General features: G+C 41.1%; 1 protein-coding gene across 1 annotated transcript in view; it reads left to right on the forward strand.

The window, feature by feature from the left end:
• Positions 1 to 19,885, forward strand: part of CALD1 (caldesmon 1) — a 179,233-nt gene that overhangs the window by 134,738 nt on the left and 24,610 nt on the right. The window contains exons 4-5 of the mRNA XM_026037108.1: positions 16,418 to 16,564; positions 18,521 to 19,637. Coding sequence (XP_025892893.1) covers positions 16,418 to 16,564; positions 18,521 to 19,637 — 1,264 coding nt within the window. The remainder of the gene's footprint in view (positions 1 to 16,417; positions 16,565 to 18,520; positions 19,638 to 19,885) is intronic.

Genomic DNA, 19,885 nt, shown 5'->3' on the forward strand with positions numbered 1-19,885 from the left:
TAATTTCCATCCACCACGTTTTATATACCTTGACTAAGTAGCAATGAGAAGTATTCAGACTCTCATGAGAAAGTGACTGCAGCAGGATTTGGCATGCCAACCTGCAGCGTTTAACTCCATGTTTGCAGTTTTGATTCCAACTTCTGAATCATTTTCATATCTGTTTCAAGTAAAAAATCATCTCCTAACATGTCCCCTGTTCATTTCAAAAAATTAGAGAAAGTAGCCCCTGCAGAAGCCGTCCATGTGTGCTAGTTTTCCTTTCCTAGTACTCTAAGAAATGTGAAGTCCTTTCGTAGAGGTATGTCCCTGGGACCAACAGACTCATTGCAGCAGGATGTTTGATCTTGGCTTCTGTTCAGCATGTCCTAGCCAATCTTCCTGTAGATTTTTTAAACTGTAAAAATAGAATGCATGTTTCTGAAAAGGAGTTTCTTGGCATGCCACATTGCACCTGCAGTACTTTTGCTACTGGAGTTGCTTCAGTGTAATAACAAAAGTAGCTTTTAGCATCAAAAATGTTAACAACAAATTTTAACATCCTGGCACCATCCTTGTTGGTTGGGATGGATGAACTCTTCAAGTTTCAATACTGTAGGTTTAACCATCCCAAAATGATGTGGGTTGTCCTGTTCTGAAATAGCCACGGTGGGAGCCCTTCTTCATTTTCAGGTTGTCCCAGGCCTTTAGCTCCTGCTGATAACAATGGCTTCTACTGCCATTGTTCACTGCGTTCTCCCTTTCCTTTTTCCTTTTGTTCTTCTGAGTTCCTTGTTGCTATTGCTACATGAAATTTTGCAAAACCCACATGAAATGAGCTCCAACCATTCCGTATTTTCTAGCATAATAATTTCTTCAAAAATATTCTTATGCTTTTTAATCTAGTGTCAAATAATAGCCTTATGAGTGGTGAATATGAATAGCGAAATGACTGATGTCAATCTGGGTGTGTAAAATGGTGCTGCGCATCTTACTCTTAGCCATCTGTCTCCTTCTGGAAGAAGAGTGGACAGATGCAGTGTATCAGCAGTTTCCTTTCTCAGGATCTGAAAAAGTCCGAAAGCCTAATTAGCAGAGGTCAAGTCTGCTTCCAAAGCTAACTAAACATTCACTTTTATTGGAAAGATTAAGGCAGAGAGCTATCTTCTGGGCTGCGCAGCTCCTCCGCTACCTTTACTGCAAATCCTATAGGGAAAGCAGTTTTGAAATCCTCAGTAAACAGCAATGAATTTTTCCTCAAGGCTTGTCAAGCATGCTAAAAAGTCGTAGCACTGCAGCACTGCTATCTTGGAATTCCCACTAGTCCTTATCTGCACGGCTGTGAAGCTTCTCACTGATAGTATGTGCATTAGCTATAATTTGCAGCCCATCCAGTTGAGGACAAAAATTCCTGTGTTGTGCATATCTGAGAGCTGCATTTGATCTTCTGTCATTTGGGGATAGCCATGGGGTAAATTCCTTCAAGTTCCTGGATTCTTCTCTCTTTTTTCAAACTCACTCAAACCCCTGTGGAGTTATCAAGTACGATACAAAGTTCAGCTTAGTGCCTATCATACAGTCCCCATGCTTATAACCCCTGAACTACAAAGGTAAACGATCTGGATCTATGAAACAACATTTATTTCTGTTATTCTGTTTATTTCTGTGCACTAACTGCTTCCTATGCTATTCTGCCCTAGCCATTTATGCCAGTGTGTTTTCTGTCCTCCCAGAAGATATATATAAATACAGTTTTTTCAAAATTGCACTAAGCAGAGATTTTACAGAATTTGCCTATTTAGTACCTGCATTTGTCCCTTTCAGCACTTCTCAGGATGCGTAACATAAATTCAGTGAGAGTTGAGTCCTGGAAAGGTTTAGTGTGGTAAGGCTTAGGTAATAGGAAAGTTCAGGCTTGGGAGAATTTAAGGCAGGGCTCACTACTGTGGAGGAGGAAGACGGAGACACTCATTAAAATGCAATAAGGTGAGGAGTGACAGGGTCTACTTGGAACATGCAAAGAAATTGGGGAAGGAACTGGAAAAGCTGCTGGAGAGGCAAAATAGAGGAGAAAAACATTTGAGAGTTCTCTGTGTAACATGGGCAAGTAGGTAGTAGGGCCTTCTCTGAAGCTTCCTGAATCTTTTGTAATTTTGTGGGGTTATTTAGAGCAAAGTTTGGGTGAAGGTGCATAAAATGTGTTTGTACACACTCATAGCTATGCACCAGCACTGACATATGACTGTATCATACTCATGTTAAGCCGTCAGAAGAACCCAGAAGTACGTCCAAGACCACCTCACTAGCAGAAAATTGCCTGTGTTGGTGAGCACGGCCATAAGACTTAACTCATTAGAGCTACTGGTCTGGTAATACTTTACTGCTGGCCCCTGAGTCCCCCAAATGCCTTTTTTTTTTTTTTTTTTCTCTTCACTGAGCATTCCTGTGTGTTATTAGTCAGATGAGAACTGAAGCACAGGGGAGTATAAGCATTTCATGCAGGAACTTGTAGCAGAGATGGGGGCCAAAAGAAGCCTTCTAAATCCCATATTAAGCATCTTAATTGCCAGCATGAGTTAAAAGCAGGTTTAACTAATTTTTTCAGTTTGGGGGAATTGTTGATCCCCAGACCCTTTTTCTACCTCAGATGCTACTAAAATTGATCTACCTTCTAGATGTTCAGAGAGATGATTGCAGTATTCTTTCCTTATTCAATAATCTTAGTCAAATGTGCTGTGGTAATACATTGGACCACACACTTTGTAAGCAGGAATTCAAATTCTCTAATGTTTGTTCTATTTGTTTATCGTTTCAAATATTCTATTTACACTACTGCATTCTTGCTTCTCCAATTATTTTTTTTAAACAAAAATATATTAAACAGGTTTTTCCACCCAGTACCCACTTTTTGGCTGTATCTTTCAAGATACATGTCTTAAATTCCACGAGAGCTTTCATTATGGGATAAATTGAATTGTCTCTCAGTTGCACTGGGCTTGATGTGCTTATATGGGTAGTTACTGTGGCTTGCCAGAAGACGTGTACTAGATCAAACCACAACATGCTTACCTGGACCTTACATTTGTACATCCTTACCTTACTGTAAGGTCTGTTCTCTGTGCCATTACTAAGCACATCTTACTAAGGATCCATCTCTTGTGTAAATACTGTTCGGGAGTCCTAATTGCTTCCTAAAACACTCATCTGTCTTGCAGTGCAAGTGAGACAGGAAATGCTTCATCTTTGACTCGTGAGATAGCTCCTCAAGAGTCGAGGTGGGAGTGCTTGGCTGATGTTCAGCTCAGTCCCGTCTATGTTGCAGCAGTGAGGAGGGGTGAGAGACCAGTGTGCACGAGAGCCTTCCGATGTGATGTTTTTCTGGAGTTTCTGTATGACTAAAATCTCTATGGCATGGGCTCATGTTTTCTCACTGATTCACCCTTTGGGAATCCTGCCTTACCAAGCTGGCTCTTTGCACCTGTTGAAGCATGAGAAGAAGAAAGGTTTGGCAGCATGCTTCCTCCTCATTTCCCAATGGAAGGGTGAGGACTCTGAACCCCATTTTCCATACTTCCAGGCACTTAGGTGTATCTCAGTACACAACCCATGGCTTCAAAGAGGTGCCAGGCTGTGTTGAGGCATGCTGACCCAAGCGCCGCCTGAAGCGCTTTCGCAGTGACATGGCCGCAATATCCCTCAAGGTAAACTAGCTTTTCAACCTTTATTCCCTATTTCCCAGAACACACAACTCTCCTTTAAAATGTAAACTAATGACTTGGAAGTACCTAGCAACAGAAGAAATTAAACAGAGGAGAGGCAGGCTATCACTTGCTTGGATAGAGCTAGGGAAGCTCAGGAGAGGATGTATGTCTCTTTGTTGAGTATGCCAGCAAAAAGCATCTCAGGATAATCAATTCTGCCAGTGGCTTTCACACACTTTCAGGCTCAGTAATGGGAGTCAGAGCTGTGCAGCTGCTTGAGACGGGCCTGGGAAGGAGGCAGTGTACCTGAAACAACATCTTTTGGAAGCTGCTGCAAATGCTTCTGGTAGCTTCAACGGATTTTGGACCAGGCCTGAAGTAGTGCAGCCAAAGTGAGAATCTTATCTGCCGTGTGGTTTAGGCTAAAACAGATGCATCCATCTATAGCTTGATATTTTCATTTCATAAACTAGCATTATAATAAAAACAACCACCATGCAGAATTCAGAAGGGGTTGTGAGGATAATTAACAGTAAAGCACTTTGAGATCTTTTGGTGGAAACAAGTTAGTGAGTGCCAAATATTAATATGAAAAGGGGGGAATTAACCATCTCTCTGAGTTCACTGTTGGAACATAATGCGTTATACCAGAAGCGTTGGCTTAAGCATCTTTGTGTCTCTGTGTGTGTTTAACAATGAATTTACATTCCTTTAAAATAGTCAGTTGTGGGTCTGGTCTAGGTTAGTGCCTCTGGGCCTCTCTCTCAGTCCAGGTGCTGAAGAAGGAAGAGGAGGGTGAACATAGTTTGCCTCTGCCAGAGGCTGCAGGAGCTGCAGCAAGAGCAGGGCCTGAAAGCTCGGGGCAGAGGATCTTTGTCTGATGAGCATGAAGCCCTGAGAAGGTTAGGGAGAGGCTGACCAGTTGCAAGAAGTGTGGCTATCTGTGACTATAGTGGAAGAGTTGCCAAATAACCAGGAGATCAATAACTAGTGATGAATGCACAGCTGGTAAATACCATGCAGCTCCCACTACTCATGAAGAGTTCGTCTGCATGGGGAAATTTACTGTGAGAACGGTTTCAGTGTGAACTGTTCTGCTATAGCTATTATGGCTATTGCTCCTCGTGTGCAATTGCTGTTCCAGAATGAAAAGTGCACCATAATTGCTGTGATTTGGAAACATGCTGCTATACATTGTAGAAGAAGTCTCATATTCTTGCTCAGAATCTCTGTGAAGCAGTTTCCAGTGTGATTGGATTCCAGTGTCACATATTGTAATTTCAGAGTTGTTTTTTGCTGACTTCCCTTACTCATTCACTTTGTGTTAGCTGCTTGGTAGTTACCAGTATCTTCTGCTAGAATAAGGATTGCAGTGGAGCAATGTAAGAGAAAACTAATTAAAATGCTAAAGTCCAAATATTTTGTTCTGTTTATGCAGATGTAGTTGAAATGCAATGGCTGCATTTCAAATTTCCAGCTGTTCAAATTGTACAGTGTTGGTATATGGTATCTGCAAGTCATTGTAATGTTAGTCGGCTGTTCAAAATGACGTACGTGATGTGTGGAAAGAGTTTTTACCTTCTGTGAAGGTGAAAGATGCATCAGGATTAGCTTTCAGAGAGATGCATGGAATGAATCTGCCCCTAATCCTGTTAGCAAATGGCAGGATCTGCGCTTGTAATTCCTCTGCTATCTTACTGAGAATGTCTCCTAATCACCTTGGCTGTTGACAGTGGGTTTCTTAAACACCTGAGGAAGAGACAGATGCTTGCCCATGTTAACAGTCATGAATTGCCTTTGAAACCATATCCCCACCTGCACAGTATCCCTGCTTCGTGTGTATGGAAAATCAGTACAAGAAAATTTTCAGACATCTGATTTTCATTATTTTTTTTTCCATTCACCATATGTTGTAGCACTGAGCATATTTGTAATGTCATATCCCCCCTAAAGTGGTTTATTTCAGTTAGTGTAAGACTTCACAGTCCATTCTGTTTCAATGAATGTTCTCTTCTTACATTTCAATAGCTTTCCTGTTTGCACTGTTTATTTCAATATTTAGTCTGCTATGGCATGTTAAGGCTGTGTCCTCCTCTTGCATACTTGGTGTCAGGAAGAATGGATGCAAAAAAGATTATTCTATGATTATCTCAATGACTGTCTGGTAAAATTATTTTTCCAGGCTCCTTATGTGCAAATAAATACATACCTTGTACTTATACAGCACAAGACTTTACAGTATTTCTGAAAGCTACAGCAGACATTGTCAGAGACCTGTCTGGCTATGAAGAACAGTAATATAGTTACAATCTGAAATCCTCTGGGAAATATAGAGGACTTGAAACACTTTGCAGAGCCCAAGCTCATGCTAACACCTACACTTTTGATGAATCTAGCAATAAAAGTAAAGAGCTCTGACCAGTTGAAGTCATTTCAGGTGAAATCTCAGGCAAGGCTGAAGGAGATACCGACCAATGTATAGTCCAGGTAATGATGGTCCCTGCAGTCTCTCATCTGTCAGTCAAGATGGAATTTGGTTTTCCAGACTGTGGTACTATGGAGGCTGGAGAGCCATGTGAAACGGCTCCAGTACTGGATATCCTCCATTATCTCCACTTTCACCTTCCTCCTCCCTGCCCCACTGCTTCTCTGCCCCACTTTTTTCAAATCCATATCCAATTTCAGTAGGAGTCTTCGATCAGAGACCAATCTTACAGTTACGGAGTCAGATCCACAACATGCATTCTGTTCCACCCTAGATGTGGCTGTGTTTTAGTGAAGAATGAAATAATTTGAGATAGGGCTACTGCTTTTGGCAAGTGGTATCCTTAATGCCAGTCAAGGTGATGTCATGTCGTTGTACATGTCATTCTCCTCAGGATTCACTCATTGTAGTCTTCTGGCCTCTAATTCCTCATTTTTTCTCTGCAACACCTAATAGGTAAGTGAAGTAAAAACTTGAAGGCAAAAAAGAGATTCTCCACATTTAAAAGATCTGTGGTCTTAGAAAACTGAAGCCATGTTTCATCTCAAACTTCCCATCTTGTTTCATCAGTGTGGATGGTGCATAGATACATGAGGGAAGTTGATTGTGAGTACCTTGAGACTTGCAATGAATGGGTTAGAGAGTGTGTGAAGGTTTGCATGCTAATCAACCCCGTTGTTTTCTGAGTTAAGGAATTTTTGTGATTGCCCTTACTCAACAGAGCAAATACAAGTTGAAACTAAAGAAGATTTATGTGTGAGAGACTTGTAGTCATTATCTTGCATGCCCCTTTAAAATATGAATCACTTAAAATGCAATAGTCCTGTTAATTTTTATGGAGGAAATAAAATGCAAGTATTGATTTGTTAAGAGGCTCTCTATTCCCTAGTGTGTTGCCATAAACAAGTCTTCAAAGTAGGAAATCAGGGTGAAAAGGGAAAGAGCAGATGAAATTGAAAGGCCAAAGACTTGATTTCTGGGTCAGAAACACATGTATAGAATATAAACACATGGTTTCTGCTTTCCTGGAGCTATGGTTTCTTTCCTGTTTGCTGATTTGGGAGGATGCAGCATGCTGCTCTAGTATTTAAAAATAACACCAGAAATAGTCTTTAAAAAAAAAAAAAAAAAAAAAAAAGCTTAGTTTTTTTCTTCAGAAAACAGTATCTGCTACAGATATAGGGCTAATTTTGGCACCAAGCAGGGAGGGGTGGAAACTAATTGCTAACTCCTCTTTGACTCCTTCCATCAGCCTTTCTGACTTAGAGGGGAGCCTTGCTGAAATCTCCCTGTGTGTTATTGCCCCTGTAGCTTCCATGAGGTGGTAGCAAGGTGTACTCTGAGCCCCATGTTTTGTGCATGCTTGGCTGATGGGCTCCTTGCAAGAGCAGGGCTTGCCTGCAAGACCTGCTTTATGTCATTGCTGCCCTCAGAATCAAATCAAAAAACAAATGCTGACTTTATGATTGCATCCTAATCCCAATTGTAAGAAACCTCAAGGCACAATTACAATTCACAGAAGCACAGAATGGTTAAGGTTAGAAGAGACCGCTAGAGATCATTTAGCCCACTCCCCACCCCATTCAAGCAGGGACACCTATAGCATGTGGCACAGGGTGGCATCCAGGTGAGTCTGGAAGAGCTCCAGAGGAGGAGACTCCGCAACCTCTCTGGGCAGACTGTTTCAGGGCTCTTTCACCCTCACAGTAAAGAAGTTCTCCTCACATGGAGATGGAACTGCCTGTGTTTCAACTTATACCCATTACCCCTTGTCCTGTCACTGGCCATCACCGAGAAGAGTTTGGCCTCTCCTCCCTACGTTCTCCCCTCAAGTACTTATTGATCAGATCTCCTCTCAGGCTTCTGTAGGCTCTACAGGCCCAGCTCACTCAGTCTTTCCTCAGAAGACAGAGGTTCCAGTCCGTTAATCATCTTTGTTGCTCTCCGCTGGACCCTCTCTAGGAGCTCCACATCCCTCTTATACTGGGGAGCCCAGGACTGCCCCCAATACTCCAGGTGCGGCCTCACCAGAGCTGAGCAGATGGGCAGAATCACCTCCCTCCATCTGTTGGCAACACTCCTGATGCAGCCAGGAGCCCATTGGCCTTCTTGGCCTCAAGGGCACTGCTGACTCATGGTTAACTTGGTGTCAACCAGGACTCCCAGGTCCCTCTCCGTGGAGGTGCTTTCCAGCAGGTCAATGCCTGATCTGTACTGCTGCCTAGGGTTATTCTTCCCCAGGTGGAGGACCCTGCACTTGTCCTTGTTGAACTCCTTGTTGTTCCTCTCTGCCCAACTCTCCAGCCTGTCCAGGTCCCTCTGAATGGCAGCACAGCCCTCCGGAGTGTCGGCCACTCCACCCAGCTTGGTATCCTTCACAAACTTGCTCAGGGTGCACTCTGTGCCCTCGTCCAAGTCACTGATGAACAGGTTGAACAGCACTGGGCCCAGTACTGACCCCTGAGGGACACCACACCACTAGCCACAGGCCTCAACTAGACTCGGCCATATTTATCACCACCTTCTGAGCTCTGTCACCCAGCCAGTTCTAAATCCAGCTCGTTCTCCCCTCATCTAACCCACACTTCCAGATCTTTTCCATGAGGATGTTATGGGAGACTGTGTCAAAAGCCTTCCAGAAGTCAAGGTAGACAACATCCATGGCTTTCCCATTGTCCATCTAGTCAGTCATCACATTGTAGAAGGCTATCAGGTTTGTCAAGCATGAGTTCCTCTTGGTGAAGGAGACTGATGAGTGCTCCTGATCTCCTCCTTTTCCTCAACATGCCTAGAGATGCACTCTAGGACAAGCTACTCCATCACCTTACCAGGGACAGAGGTGAGGCTGACCGGCCTGTAATTGCCCGACTCCTCCCTCTTGCCCTTTTTGAAGACTGGAATTATGTTGGCTCTCTTACAGTTTTCCAACACCTGCCCCGCTCTCCACAACCTCTCAAAGATGATGGAGAGCGGCTGAGCAATAACCCCCACCAGTTCCCTCAGCAGTCTTGGGAGCATCCCATCAGGGCCCATAGATTTATGGGTGTCCAGTTTTACCTAAATAATCCCTAACCCAATCCTTCTCAACCAGCGGAAAGTCTTCCTCTCTCTGTGCAGCAAATATGCTCAGTCTCTCATTTTTCCTCCTTTCTGCCCTTTCATTTTGAAAGGGTAACTTTCAAAATGCCTCCTGTAAGTGTGGAACATAGTAGGACCCCATTCAGTTCAGTCCGTGAGTTTGATATTGAATTGCACTTTTGTGAGGTGAAACTGCAGGAGATAGAGTTTCATTCAGCAATAACAGTCTTGCAATGTAGAGGTAGGTGGTGACATCAGAAGACTTGCACCGCTATAGATAAAGGAAACTGAACAGCAGTAATTTGGAGTTCTCTTGAAATGCTTCATGACTGTTGTGCTTTAATGAAAGATAGAGCTCCACTTTCTCATGACAGCACAGTTCCCACTGTAGCATGAAAAACTATCCTGCATATGATGTGAGTTCTTTTTTTTTTAATACACAGATGAACTGTTTCTCAGCTTATAATTTATACACACACCCACACAAACACACTTTTCTAAGTTATAAATACTAGTGTCCTTTATCATTTTTTAAATAAGTTGGTTCAGGTGGAGTTTTGTCTGCAATGAATTTAAAAAAAGAAAAAAAGTTGGAGTTGGGTTTTAATTTTATATAGATTTTGTAAGCTAGCAATTTGGGGTAAAAAGAAGTGCCTTGAAAGCCTTAATGAATATAGGGGCCTGAAACCACAAGAAAGAGAATTTATGATTTGGCTTTGTAGCAATTGTATGTACTGGGACAAATACTGTAAGTCCTTGCTTATGCCTCAGCTAGGCAAAATGCATATTATTTTCAATAGTCATAGGCCTGAAATATTATTGGGTAAGGATGTGGCATAAATGATTTTGGATTTTATTTGCAATAAAGCACTAGAAACTGGAGGTGGTGGCAGCAAGTAGAAAGCAATTTGCTGCAGAGTCAAGAAATACCACATGAACCGCAGTGGTATGTTGGCTTTTGCTTCCACTTGTTTTAAGTTTGAAAGAAGTAAACTTGTTTTGTACACTACTTTGTGCATTTGTCATCTGCCAGAGAAGTGAGGCTTCACTAAGCCTCAAGGAAAGTAGGAAAAAAAAAAGTAATAGTTATCAGCTAGAAGGCACTTGTCCATTTACTAGTTTCTGCCGAGATAATTCTTTTTTTCTTTCATATGACATACATAATTGAGTTAAATATACCACCTTGCTGCCTGACTGGTGAATGTCAAATCTATTGTGGGTGAAGGAAAACTACAAGGCATTACAGACTCCACATATTGAGAGAATTACATGCTTTTCCCTGGGACTTTTCCAACAATCCACTTTTATCTAAATATAATATATGTTGGAGGCAAATTTGACATTGTTTCAGTAGCTGAAGGTTTTTACCCTTCATGTTAGCGGCCCTGCCTGCGATTTATGCTGAGGTACTCTGAGGTATTGCAGAGGCAATTTAGCAGAGTTATTTGAATGTGGTTACAGAATCTGCTTGCATTTCATATTATGAAACAGATCATCAGTTTTCAGCCATGAAGGAAAAAAAAATAGGTGCGTGCATGAGTCACTCTGCCTTTGTACAGAGTGATGCAGTGATATTATGTCCTGGCTGCGACTACAAGGCTTAGGTTTTAGGGTTTGAATCTAAAACAAAAACAACAGGGTTGCCATGAGCAGGAAGCTGCAGACAAGGCATCGGAAACCCTGTGCTACTGAACTGAAAAGACCCCACTCTCTTCGAAGCCAGGATCTCCCCTAAAGGCACAAGTGCAGTCTTCTGCAAGGAGGTAAAATCCTTAACTACTTTTGGCACGAATTACTTGGTAGTCACCAAGTATCATTAATAAACGTGGAGCCATTTTCCTTCGCACTTACTAGCTTTTGCACGTCACTTTTTATGCTTCTCTGTCCTGTGTATACTGCTCACAATTTTAGATCCCTGTGGTTGAGGAGAGGACACCTATTGCTTCCCTACATGTGAACCAAGTTTCAACTGTCAAAAACATCATGCAAAAAGAAATGACTGTCATATTTTCAGGGCCAGATCCTTAACTAATATGTCATCTGTGTATTTTTTCAGAAAAAGCAATATTTTAGTTATGTAGCTGTTAAAATACATATTATTTAATGTTTTCAGTATTTTTATATCAAGGCAAAGTACATTTATAAAGGTACAGTAGGAAACTAAGAATGAAGAAGTGACAAAAGGAATGTTTTCTGTTAACCTTTTGAATAAGTTGTTTCTCATAAAAAAATCAATCTTTGGAGCTATAGAAAATGAGTAACATTATGAGAAATCCATAGTATAAAATTATAATAATGAGTTATTATATATTATATATTATATATTATTATATATTATATATTATATATTATATATTATATATATTATGATGATTAATTATAATAATTCTAATAAAATGCATTGAAATGCATTATTATATTTTCCTGGACAACTGTGTGAATACATTCTGTGGATAATTCTACCACTGAGAAAATATAGTTTATATAATTCCAGAGAATATATTATTATTATTATTAGGATTGAAAAAAAAAGAGAAAAGATGGCTATTCCATCATATCGAATATATGATGGAATCATCCTCACTGTGAAAAACATGCTTCACTTCCAGTTTTAATTTGTCTGAGTTTAATTTCCAGCCATAAATTAATTGGATCCGTTTGTCTGTCCTACATTCAATATGTAAAGAAGAGTGCATGTCAAATTGAGAAGTATGTGAAAAATATGAGTGTTAATAAAAACATTCATGTACAACATTGAATTGAGAACTCTGATGGTGTGTCTGCTTGTCTCCAGCATCATCTGATGTTTTTGCTAACTGCATCTTTTTGAAACATAAACATTTTGGACTAAAATTCTGCTTGTGCTCTCATAAAAATGATTCTGTTTGAGCAGATCTGAGCAGAATCCTGGCAATTCTCACTGTATCACGAAGGAATGATTAGAGGAATTAGTTTTCCCCACAACTGACCTCCCGCACCATTCACCATGTTTTTAGATATGATTTGAATGAAATACAGCTGGCATTTGACACACACAGCATGAAAGGGATATAATCTTCAGAAGTGTGCACATTTATTATGTTTTGGAGGTGAAAACCCATCACTTGTTTGCATTAGCATTTTGAGGTGTGTGTGCCTATCATAACAAAAATGGCATGAACAATGAAAAGATTAAAAACATATGTAATCTTAAATAAAATCTGACCAAATATCAACAATGACACAAAGAGCTTTCCCCAGCACATGTTATAACCAAGTCCATGCTCACTCCACCCATCCCTTCAGGAAGAGCCTGCGTAAATAGATAGGCTTTCTAAGAGCACACAAGGCTAACAAGTCCAGCCTCTATAGACCAAGTTTGCTGCTGAAATTCCTCATCAGGAATGTTTTTTTGATATCCTCCCTCTGCCATGAGTTTGGGGATGTGCGGGTCAACAGATGTGATTTCAGCTCTTGTGGTGCTAGGTAATGAAGGGTGAAGATCTTAGAAAGAGCTTGTATTATTAGCCAGTAGAGACACAGTAGTTTGATAACAGAATGAGTGATCTCATTTCTTGGACTGAACCACAGAGAGAGAAAATCAATCTGTAATGCATGTAGCATGCAGACCATACAGGCTTCCTTCTAGGAAAGGTGTGCTGAAAAGTGCTTGCTTTATAGGTAGAATTGCATCTAGCTGAAATGTATCTTGTGAGGCAGTTTTAGGTATGTTTTGTTACATGGTGGGCTACGTGATAGTTGATCTTTTTATTTACCTTTTGAAAGATGACAAAGAATTGGGATACAGCAGATTTGGTTTAGAAGCGATGGTGAACAGGTAGTTCTGCAGTTTATTAAATTTCTCTTTAATCAGAACAGAGACCACATTTTCCCCATATATTTATAAATGCCTACTGTAGCAGGCCTCTGAATTTGATCAGTAATATCAGTAATAGTAATATAACAATATTAGGCAAGAAACCATAAAACTGAAATGCCTTAGATAATGTTTGAGCTGACTGGTGGTTTCAAGTGGAAACCAATTGAAACTGAATTGTATGAAATAGTTTCAGTCCCATCATTCTAGCTGTTACCAAGTGTCTTGCTGGGCTGTAACTTTATCCAAATTTAATGCTCAATGTGAAATTTGCGGGGCGCAGAACCTCTCAGAACAAATTCTGTGATAGATAGCCCCACTGCTTGTATTCACAGTCCAACAGTTACCTATAGCCCTTGTCTGTAGAGTGTGCACATTCAGCCTGAGGGTAAGGTTTTGATCTTATTGAAATAATCAGAAGATTTGTTGTTGACTTCAACAGATTTCAGTCCTGGAGATGTAAAATTATCCTGTCCACTCAATTGGCTGGAATATCTGTTACAACTTGTTTTTCCTACCTACCACATTGGGAAGGATCCTGCTGTAGTGCTCTCCTGTATTTAAATTGCACTGTATGTAGAATATGGTAGACATTGGTACTAATGCTTTATCTGAAGGACATAGTACACACAGGTTACAGTCTCTTTCCCATGTCAGAAACAGGAAGGGGGTGATAGGAGAAGCAGCTAACAATATGCTTTTTTCTTTTTTTGCAAGTTAGATCAAGTGTGTGTTATCTTTGGTAGCAAGGTAGAGGGTAGTTTCCAAGTCATCTTTTCATCTGAATGGTTAATAGGAGGTATCACGTATCAGAAGACTTGGCATACTTCTTTGACATCATGCTGTTCTCTCATTGCTTTGGATAGCTGGAACAGCTAACTGTAGTGAGACACTTGCCTGCAAGGACTTTGAACAGTTATGCAGAAAAAGACGAATGTAAGATTAGCTTAATTTAGTTGCAGGGTATGTACTGTATGCTGAGCAGCAAGGCTTTTCTCCAAGGGTGGAGAAATACCAAGGGTGGCCAGCATGGATCGTTAGATTTGTGTCTATCTTACAAAGAAGAGCTTAAGTTTTGGCCTCATACTTTATTATTTGTTTCCTATTTTCTTAGGTATAATGAATGTTTAAAGACATAGGCGAGTATCAGAAGTGCTCTAAAGATCTCACAAATTAATTTACTTGTGACATATAGCTAGGGAGAGCTATAGCAGTAGGAGAGCATGTGAGTCAGGGTGATTCTTCTTGCAATACAAAATGGATGAGTGGACGGGCTGTGAACTCCTACTGTTTGTCTTATTGTTTGCATCACGGTTAGTGTCTGAGGACCACTCCGATCTGTTCGAGATGAACTTGCCTTTCTGAGTCAAGTAAAGCAGCCTTTAGAAATACAATCTGGGAGGTGGTTTAAGGTAATTTTAGAGAAAGTGTGATGCAGAAATATAAAACTGATATTAGTTAGTCATATCTGTATTTCCATCAGATACTATAGATGTGTCACGTGCCTATGATGTTGAACAAAAGTGAATACTTGATGAGCTTTATGAGTAGTGCCCGTTATCTTGATGTGCTTGCTTACTGTAAGAAACCATTGTCATGTGCAACGAGACAATGGATGTGCTTGAAAGGACTTTGAGAAAGACTGTCAGCTTTCTTATCAGAGGATTTGTGTGGTAAGTGTCCGAGGACAGGAAATATATATTGGCTTTATTTGGTTTATTTATTTATTTACTTTGTCCCCTCTTTTAGTTTTCTGAGCAGCTGGTAGTTTTAAAAGATTTTAAGAAATTGTTGTCCCCAGTGCTGTCTAGGAATGTTCTGTGTATATGCAGACAGAAGGACAAACTACTTCATCCTCCTCTGGTCTCACCGCAGACAACCCCTGAGCCATAGGCAATGGGAATTGACTCACTCATGGCTATTATCCAGCTGCCGCAGGCTAAAAGCAAAGGTCCTGTGCCCTCACATTTCAAGTTCAGAAATAAAAAGATCACAGGCTTCTTGTAACCAGAATGTCTTACTAGTGACTGGGATTTCTATGATCAGTTTGCCAGTGCATTTTTATTTCAGAGTCTCTTTCTTTCCTGTAGATTAGAGACCAGTTTATTCTTGTATTCATAAGTTTTCTGTTCTTTGTATTCCTGAATGGTTATCTCTGTTTAAATTATTTACAAATGGTAGAAAGTATTTTTCCTTGACTTTTCTGGCTCACCTGCTTATTTTTCTTCTCCATTTCCTCCCTCCTTCCTTAGCACAATGCTTTATGGTCATTCTGCTCAAGGTTGTCATTCTCTTTGAGAGGGACTGTTTTGTAAAAGGAGAAGAGTTACAAGCTCTTGAAGTGGAGCATGAAAATAGCAAATCAGAGCCTCAGAGCATTAAGGCCAAGAAAAGTTGCACAGGATTAAAATGCTGTTCAAGCTCTGGCAAGTGTCTCAGCTTTACCCTGAACCACTTTGGTGTTTTTTAACTTGCATTTTTAAACTTAAAAGAAAAATTGGGACAGTTGCATAAGTTGCAAAGTTGCAGAAGCAATGCTTTCTCTCTCTCTCTTTTTTTTTTTTTTTTTTTAAGCAAAGGAAAGCAATGCCTATGTAAAAATGTCATGAGAAGGCAATGAGAGAGATTTAGACTCAGAGAGCTCAATTTATGAGTGAATCAAAATGTTTCTGTTCTTTGAAACACAAGCTTTGATAGTGCTTGCTTTGAACACATGCGAAGTTCTTTGCACTGCTGTGCAGCCAACTTAAGTGAGTGATTATAGAAGGAAGGGTGACATCTTAAACGTTATTTATCGGACCACTGCCAGAAGCAAAATAATGTCAGATGTCATTCAAAACCAAACACTGAGAGAAGCACTGTCATACATATATGTCCCTGCTTTTCTAGTCCTTCATTTTTGGTATAATGTCACCATGTTCATAGTGTTATATTTGGTGGAGGCTACTGAAAGGTTGCTAAGCTGTGACCAGTTTCAGTTACGTGGGCTTAGGAGATAGTCTGCTCAGACAGTGTTGTGTGCAGAATCATGATGTAGTCCTGCAGGGTTTGCTTTACTGTAGAGCTGGAGTATCTTCCAAGAGCAAACTAACAGTACAGTGCAGGCACTGTCTTTGCTATGACTATTTTGTGATATTTGTTTTTGTATGTTGTGATATATGTTTTTGCATTTGTTTTTGTATGGAAAATAAAATTGAGCTCCAAAACATGCAGCAGACACCCTAATGGAGCTCAAGTCAAATCCTTTTTGCCGTTTTAGAGTGACACTGTCCTACACACTACAGCCCCTTTATTTGTGGCTCTCATGCTCTGTTGCAGGCTATCCTACCAGAGAAACGATGACGATGAGGAAGAAGCCGCCAGAGAACGTCGCCGACGGGCTCGACAGGAGAGGCTGCGGCAAAAGGAAGAGGGTGATCTATCAGGGGAAGTAACAGAGAAATCAGAAGTTAATGCCCAAAATAGGTAAACTTTTAATGACATTTACTGATGAGTCAATGATACTTTTTGTTCAGAGGAGAAACATATTTTAAAGGGCTTTATTGTGCTACTTAAATCTTGAATTCCAGGTTTGCCCACTTCACTCTTTTGAGGGCCAAGCACTGTGAGGAGTACCAAACCACAGCAAAGTGGGAATATCACTGAGACTAGGCATGAGCCATTCCCATATTTATTTACTAAGTGTGCTCAGGGCTATTGAGATAATTCATTGTCGTTCATGAGGGGAAATACCTACAGTGCCTCCTGTTGGTAGTTCTCTCAGACGTACGCGTCTGCTCTGTGTATAGGTTGTAGTACTTTACATCTGACTTGACCAAGCTCCTCATAGTCCATCTTTTCTGATGACAAGTACATATAACATTTGATAGAAGAGACCATAAGTATGCCTTGGTAAATCAAATATTGATCTCAAGTAGTAGAATCACAGAATGGTTCAGGTTGGAAGGGACCTCTAGAGATCATCTAGTCAAATCCCCTGCTCAAGCAGGGACACCCAGAGCACGGGGCACAGGGTAACATCCAGGCGAGTTTAGAAGATCTCCAGAGAAGGAGACTCCCCACCTCCCTGGGCAGCCTGTGCCAGGGCTCTGGCACCCTCACAGGAAAGAATTCCTCCTCACATGGAGATGGAACTTCCTGTGTTTCAACTTGTACCCATTTCCCCTTGTCCTGTCACTGGCCACCACTGAGAAGAGTTTGGCCCCATCCTCCCTACTTTCTCCCCTCAGGTATTGGTACATACTGATCAGATCTCCTCTCAGTCTTCTCTAGGCTATACAGGCCCACAGCTCGCTTGGTCTTTCCTCATACAAGACATACTTCAGTCCCTTAATCATCTTTGTCCCTCTGTGCTGGACCTTTTCTGGAAGCTTCGTGTCCCTCTTGTACTGTCCTCAGAACTGCACCCGATACTCCAGGTGTGGCCTCACCAGAGCTGAGGAGAGGGGCAGGATCCCCTCCCTCGACCTGCTGGCCACGTTCCTCCTGATGCAGGCCAGGATCCCATTTGTTTTCTTGGCCGCGAGGGCACACTGCTGACTCATGGTAGCATTCTATTAAATACAAAAAGAATGGATATGGATTAAAAAAAATAGCAACACTTGGTTGCAGGTGATGATCTTTATTCCAGTGCCAAGTAAAACCAATTAGAAAGAGGAAGGAAACCTGAACATAGGAGAATTAGCTGAATTTTGAAGAAGTCAGAAAATATATAGAGACTGAAAGTGAATTCCAATTCTCCCACCTGACAGTGTTAAGTAGCATGTCTCAGCTTAGGTCACATTTTTTAAAGGAATACATGTCCTTCTGCAAACAATCACAACTGTACCTCACTGTAAATTGACAGTTTTTTTCATGATGGGCAGCCTGTGGATATTGTTGCTGAACAGGAATAGCTACCTACTCATTGCTAGAGATGGTCACTGAAGTCAGAGCATGTCTTGCTTGAGTAGCATCTTCAAGGATTTTGCCTCGTAAGAGGACATTTGTGAATAAGAACAAGAATTCTGCATGAGGGCAAGATGAAGGAAGGGATCCTTAAAGCAAGATGAGGTCTTCCAAATGTTCTGTTATCAGATGCAGATTGGGAGGATGAATTTTTTAGGCCTCTTTCTATTCAGTTGTTCCAAGCATCGGGGACCAGTCCATACCCACTGAAGTCCATAAGATTCCCCAGGACTTCAGCAGCTCCAGGAGCACAGCTGGAAGGGATGCTTTTCAGGATGACAATGTGAACACTCATATTGCTATACATATAGGAATGCCAAATTAATCTTCAGGACCAGTTTGCTAAATTTCAAAGTACTCAGCCTATTCTGTTTTTACATCATGGAATGATACAGTGAGCTTTTCTCTAAACACAATTGAGTTAATGTCTTGTTGGAAAGGCTTTTTTAATGCAAAATTTTTGCTTTTATGTAGCGTGGCAGAAGAGGAAACCAAACGTACTACAACCACAGGTGGAACAGATGATGATGCTGCATTCTTGGAGAGACTGGCAAGAAGGGAGGAGAGACGTCAAAAACGTCTTCAGGAAGCCCTGGAACGTCAAAAGGAATTTGATCCAACAATCACAGATGAGAGCTTGTCACTATCAAGCAGGAAAGAAGTAAATAATGTGGAAGAAAATGAGACCACAGGGAAAGAGGAAAATGCAGAAACACATCAAGGTCACGCTGAGAATGAGGAAACGAAGCCACACCAAAGGAATAACTGGAGGCAAGATGGGGAAGAAGAGGAAAAAAAAGAAGAAAAAGACAAAGAGGAGATACAGGAGGAGAAACCAAAGGAGGTACCTGTGGAGGAAAATCAGGTAGACGTGACAATAGAAAAACCCATAGATAAAGAAGAGGCGGTAGAAACAAAAACTTTAGCTGTAAATGCAGAGGAATGCAAAGCAGAGAATGATACTAATGCTGTGCTGGAAGGGGAGCAGAAGGGAGAAGAAGAGGCTATAGATAAGCTTAGAGAAGAAGAAAAGGAAAAGGCTGAGGAAGAACGGAAGAAAGCGGAAGAAAGGGAGAAACTTGAGGCAGAAGAAAGGGAGAGGTTAAAAGCAGAGGAAGAAAAGAGGGCAGCTGAAGAAAAACAGAAAGCAGAGGAAGAAAAGAGGGTAGCTGAGGAGAGAGAGAGAGCGAAGGCTGAAGAGGAGAAGAGGGCAGCTGAGGAGAGAGAGAGAGCGAAGGCTGAAGAGGAGAAGAGGGCAGCTGAGGAAAGAGAGAGGGCTAAGGCCGAAGAGGAGAGGAGGGAGGCTGAGGAAAGAGAGAGGGCTAAGGCAGAAGAGGAGAGGAGGGCAGCTGAGGAAAAAGCAAGGGCTAAGGCAGAAGAGGAAAAGAGGGCTGCTGAGGAAAAAGCAAGGGCTAAGGCAGAAGAGGAAAAGAGGGCAGCTGAAGAAAAGGCTAAGCTAGAAGCAGAGAAATTAAAGGAAAAAAAAAAGGTAGAAGAGAAAAAGATGGAAGAAAAGAAAATAGAAGATAAACAGGTAAAAGAGAAGAAAGTACAAGAGGAAAAATCTAAAGCAGCTTTCCTAAGAAAACAGGTACAGTAAACATTTTGCACCAGAGCAAAGACACCTGTGGTTTGTGAGAAATGTAATGCAAGAAAAAAAAAAAAAAAGATTGGATTGGAATTTCCTCACATTTCTACTCCTTCATTTAAATAACTAATACTTGTGCTCTTCCTTACTCTCTCTTTTTACACTTAAGTCCCTTATTTCTGCTTATCGGTAATGCAGCATGCAACACACCTAACCTAACTTCACTGTACAGAGAAAACTTTGCATGTTCA

Source organism: Nothoprocta perdicaria, unplaced genomic scaffold (genome assembly GCF_003342845.1).
Source record: "Nothoprocta perdicaria isolate Ctin4 unplaced genomic scaffold, notPer1 scaffold_190, whole genome shotgun sequence".
NCBI classification, from domain to species: domain Eukaryota; kingdom Metazoa; phylum Chordata; class Aves; order Tinamiformes; family Tinamidae; genus Nothoprocta; species Nothoprocta perdicaria.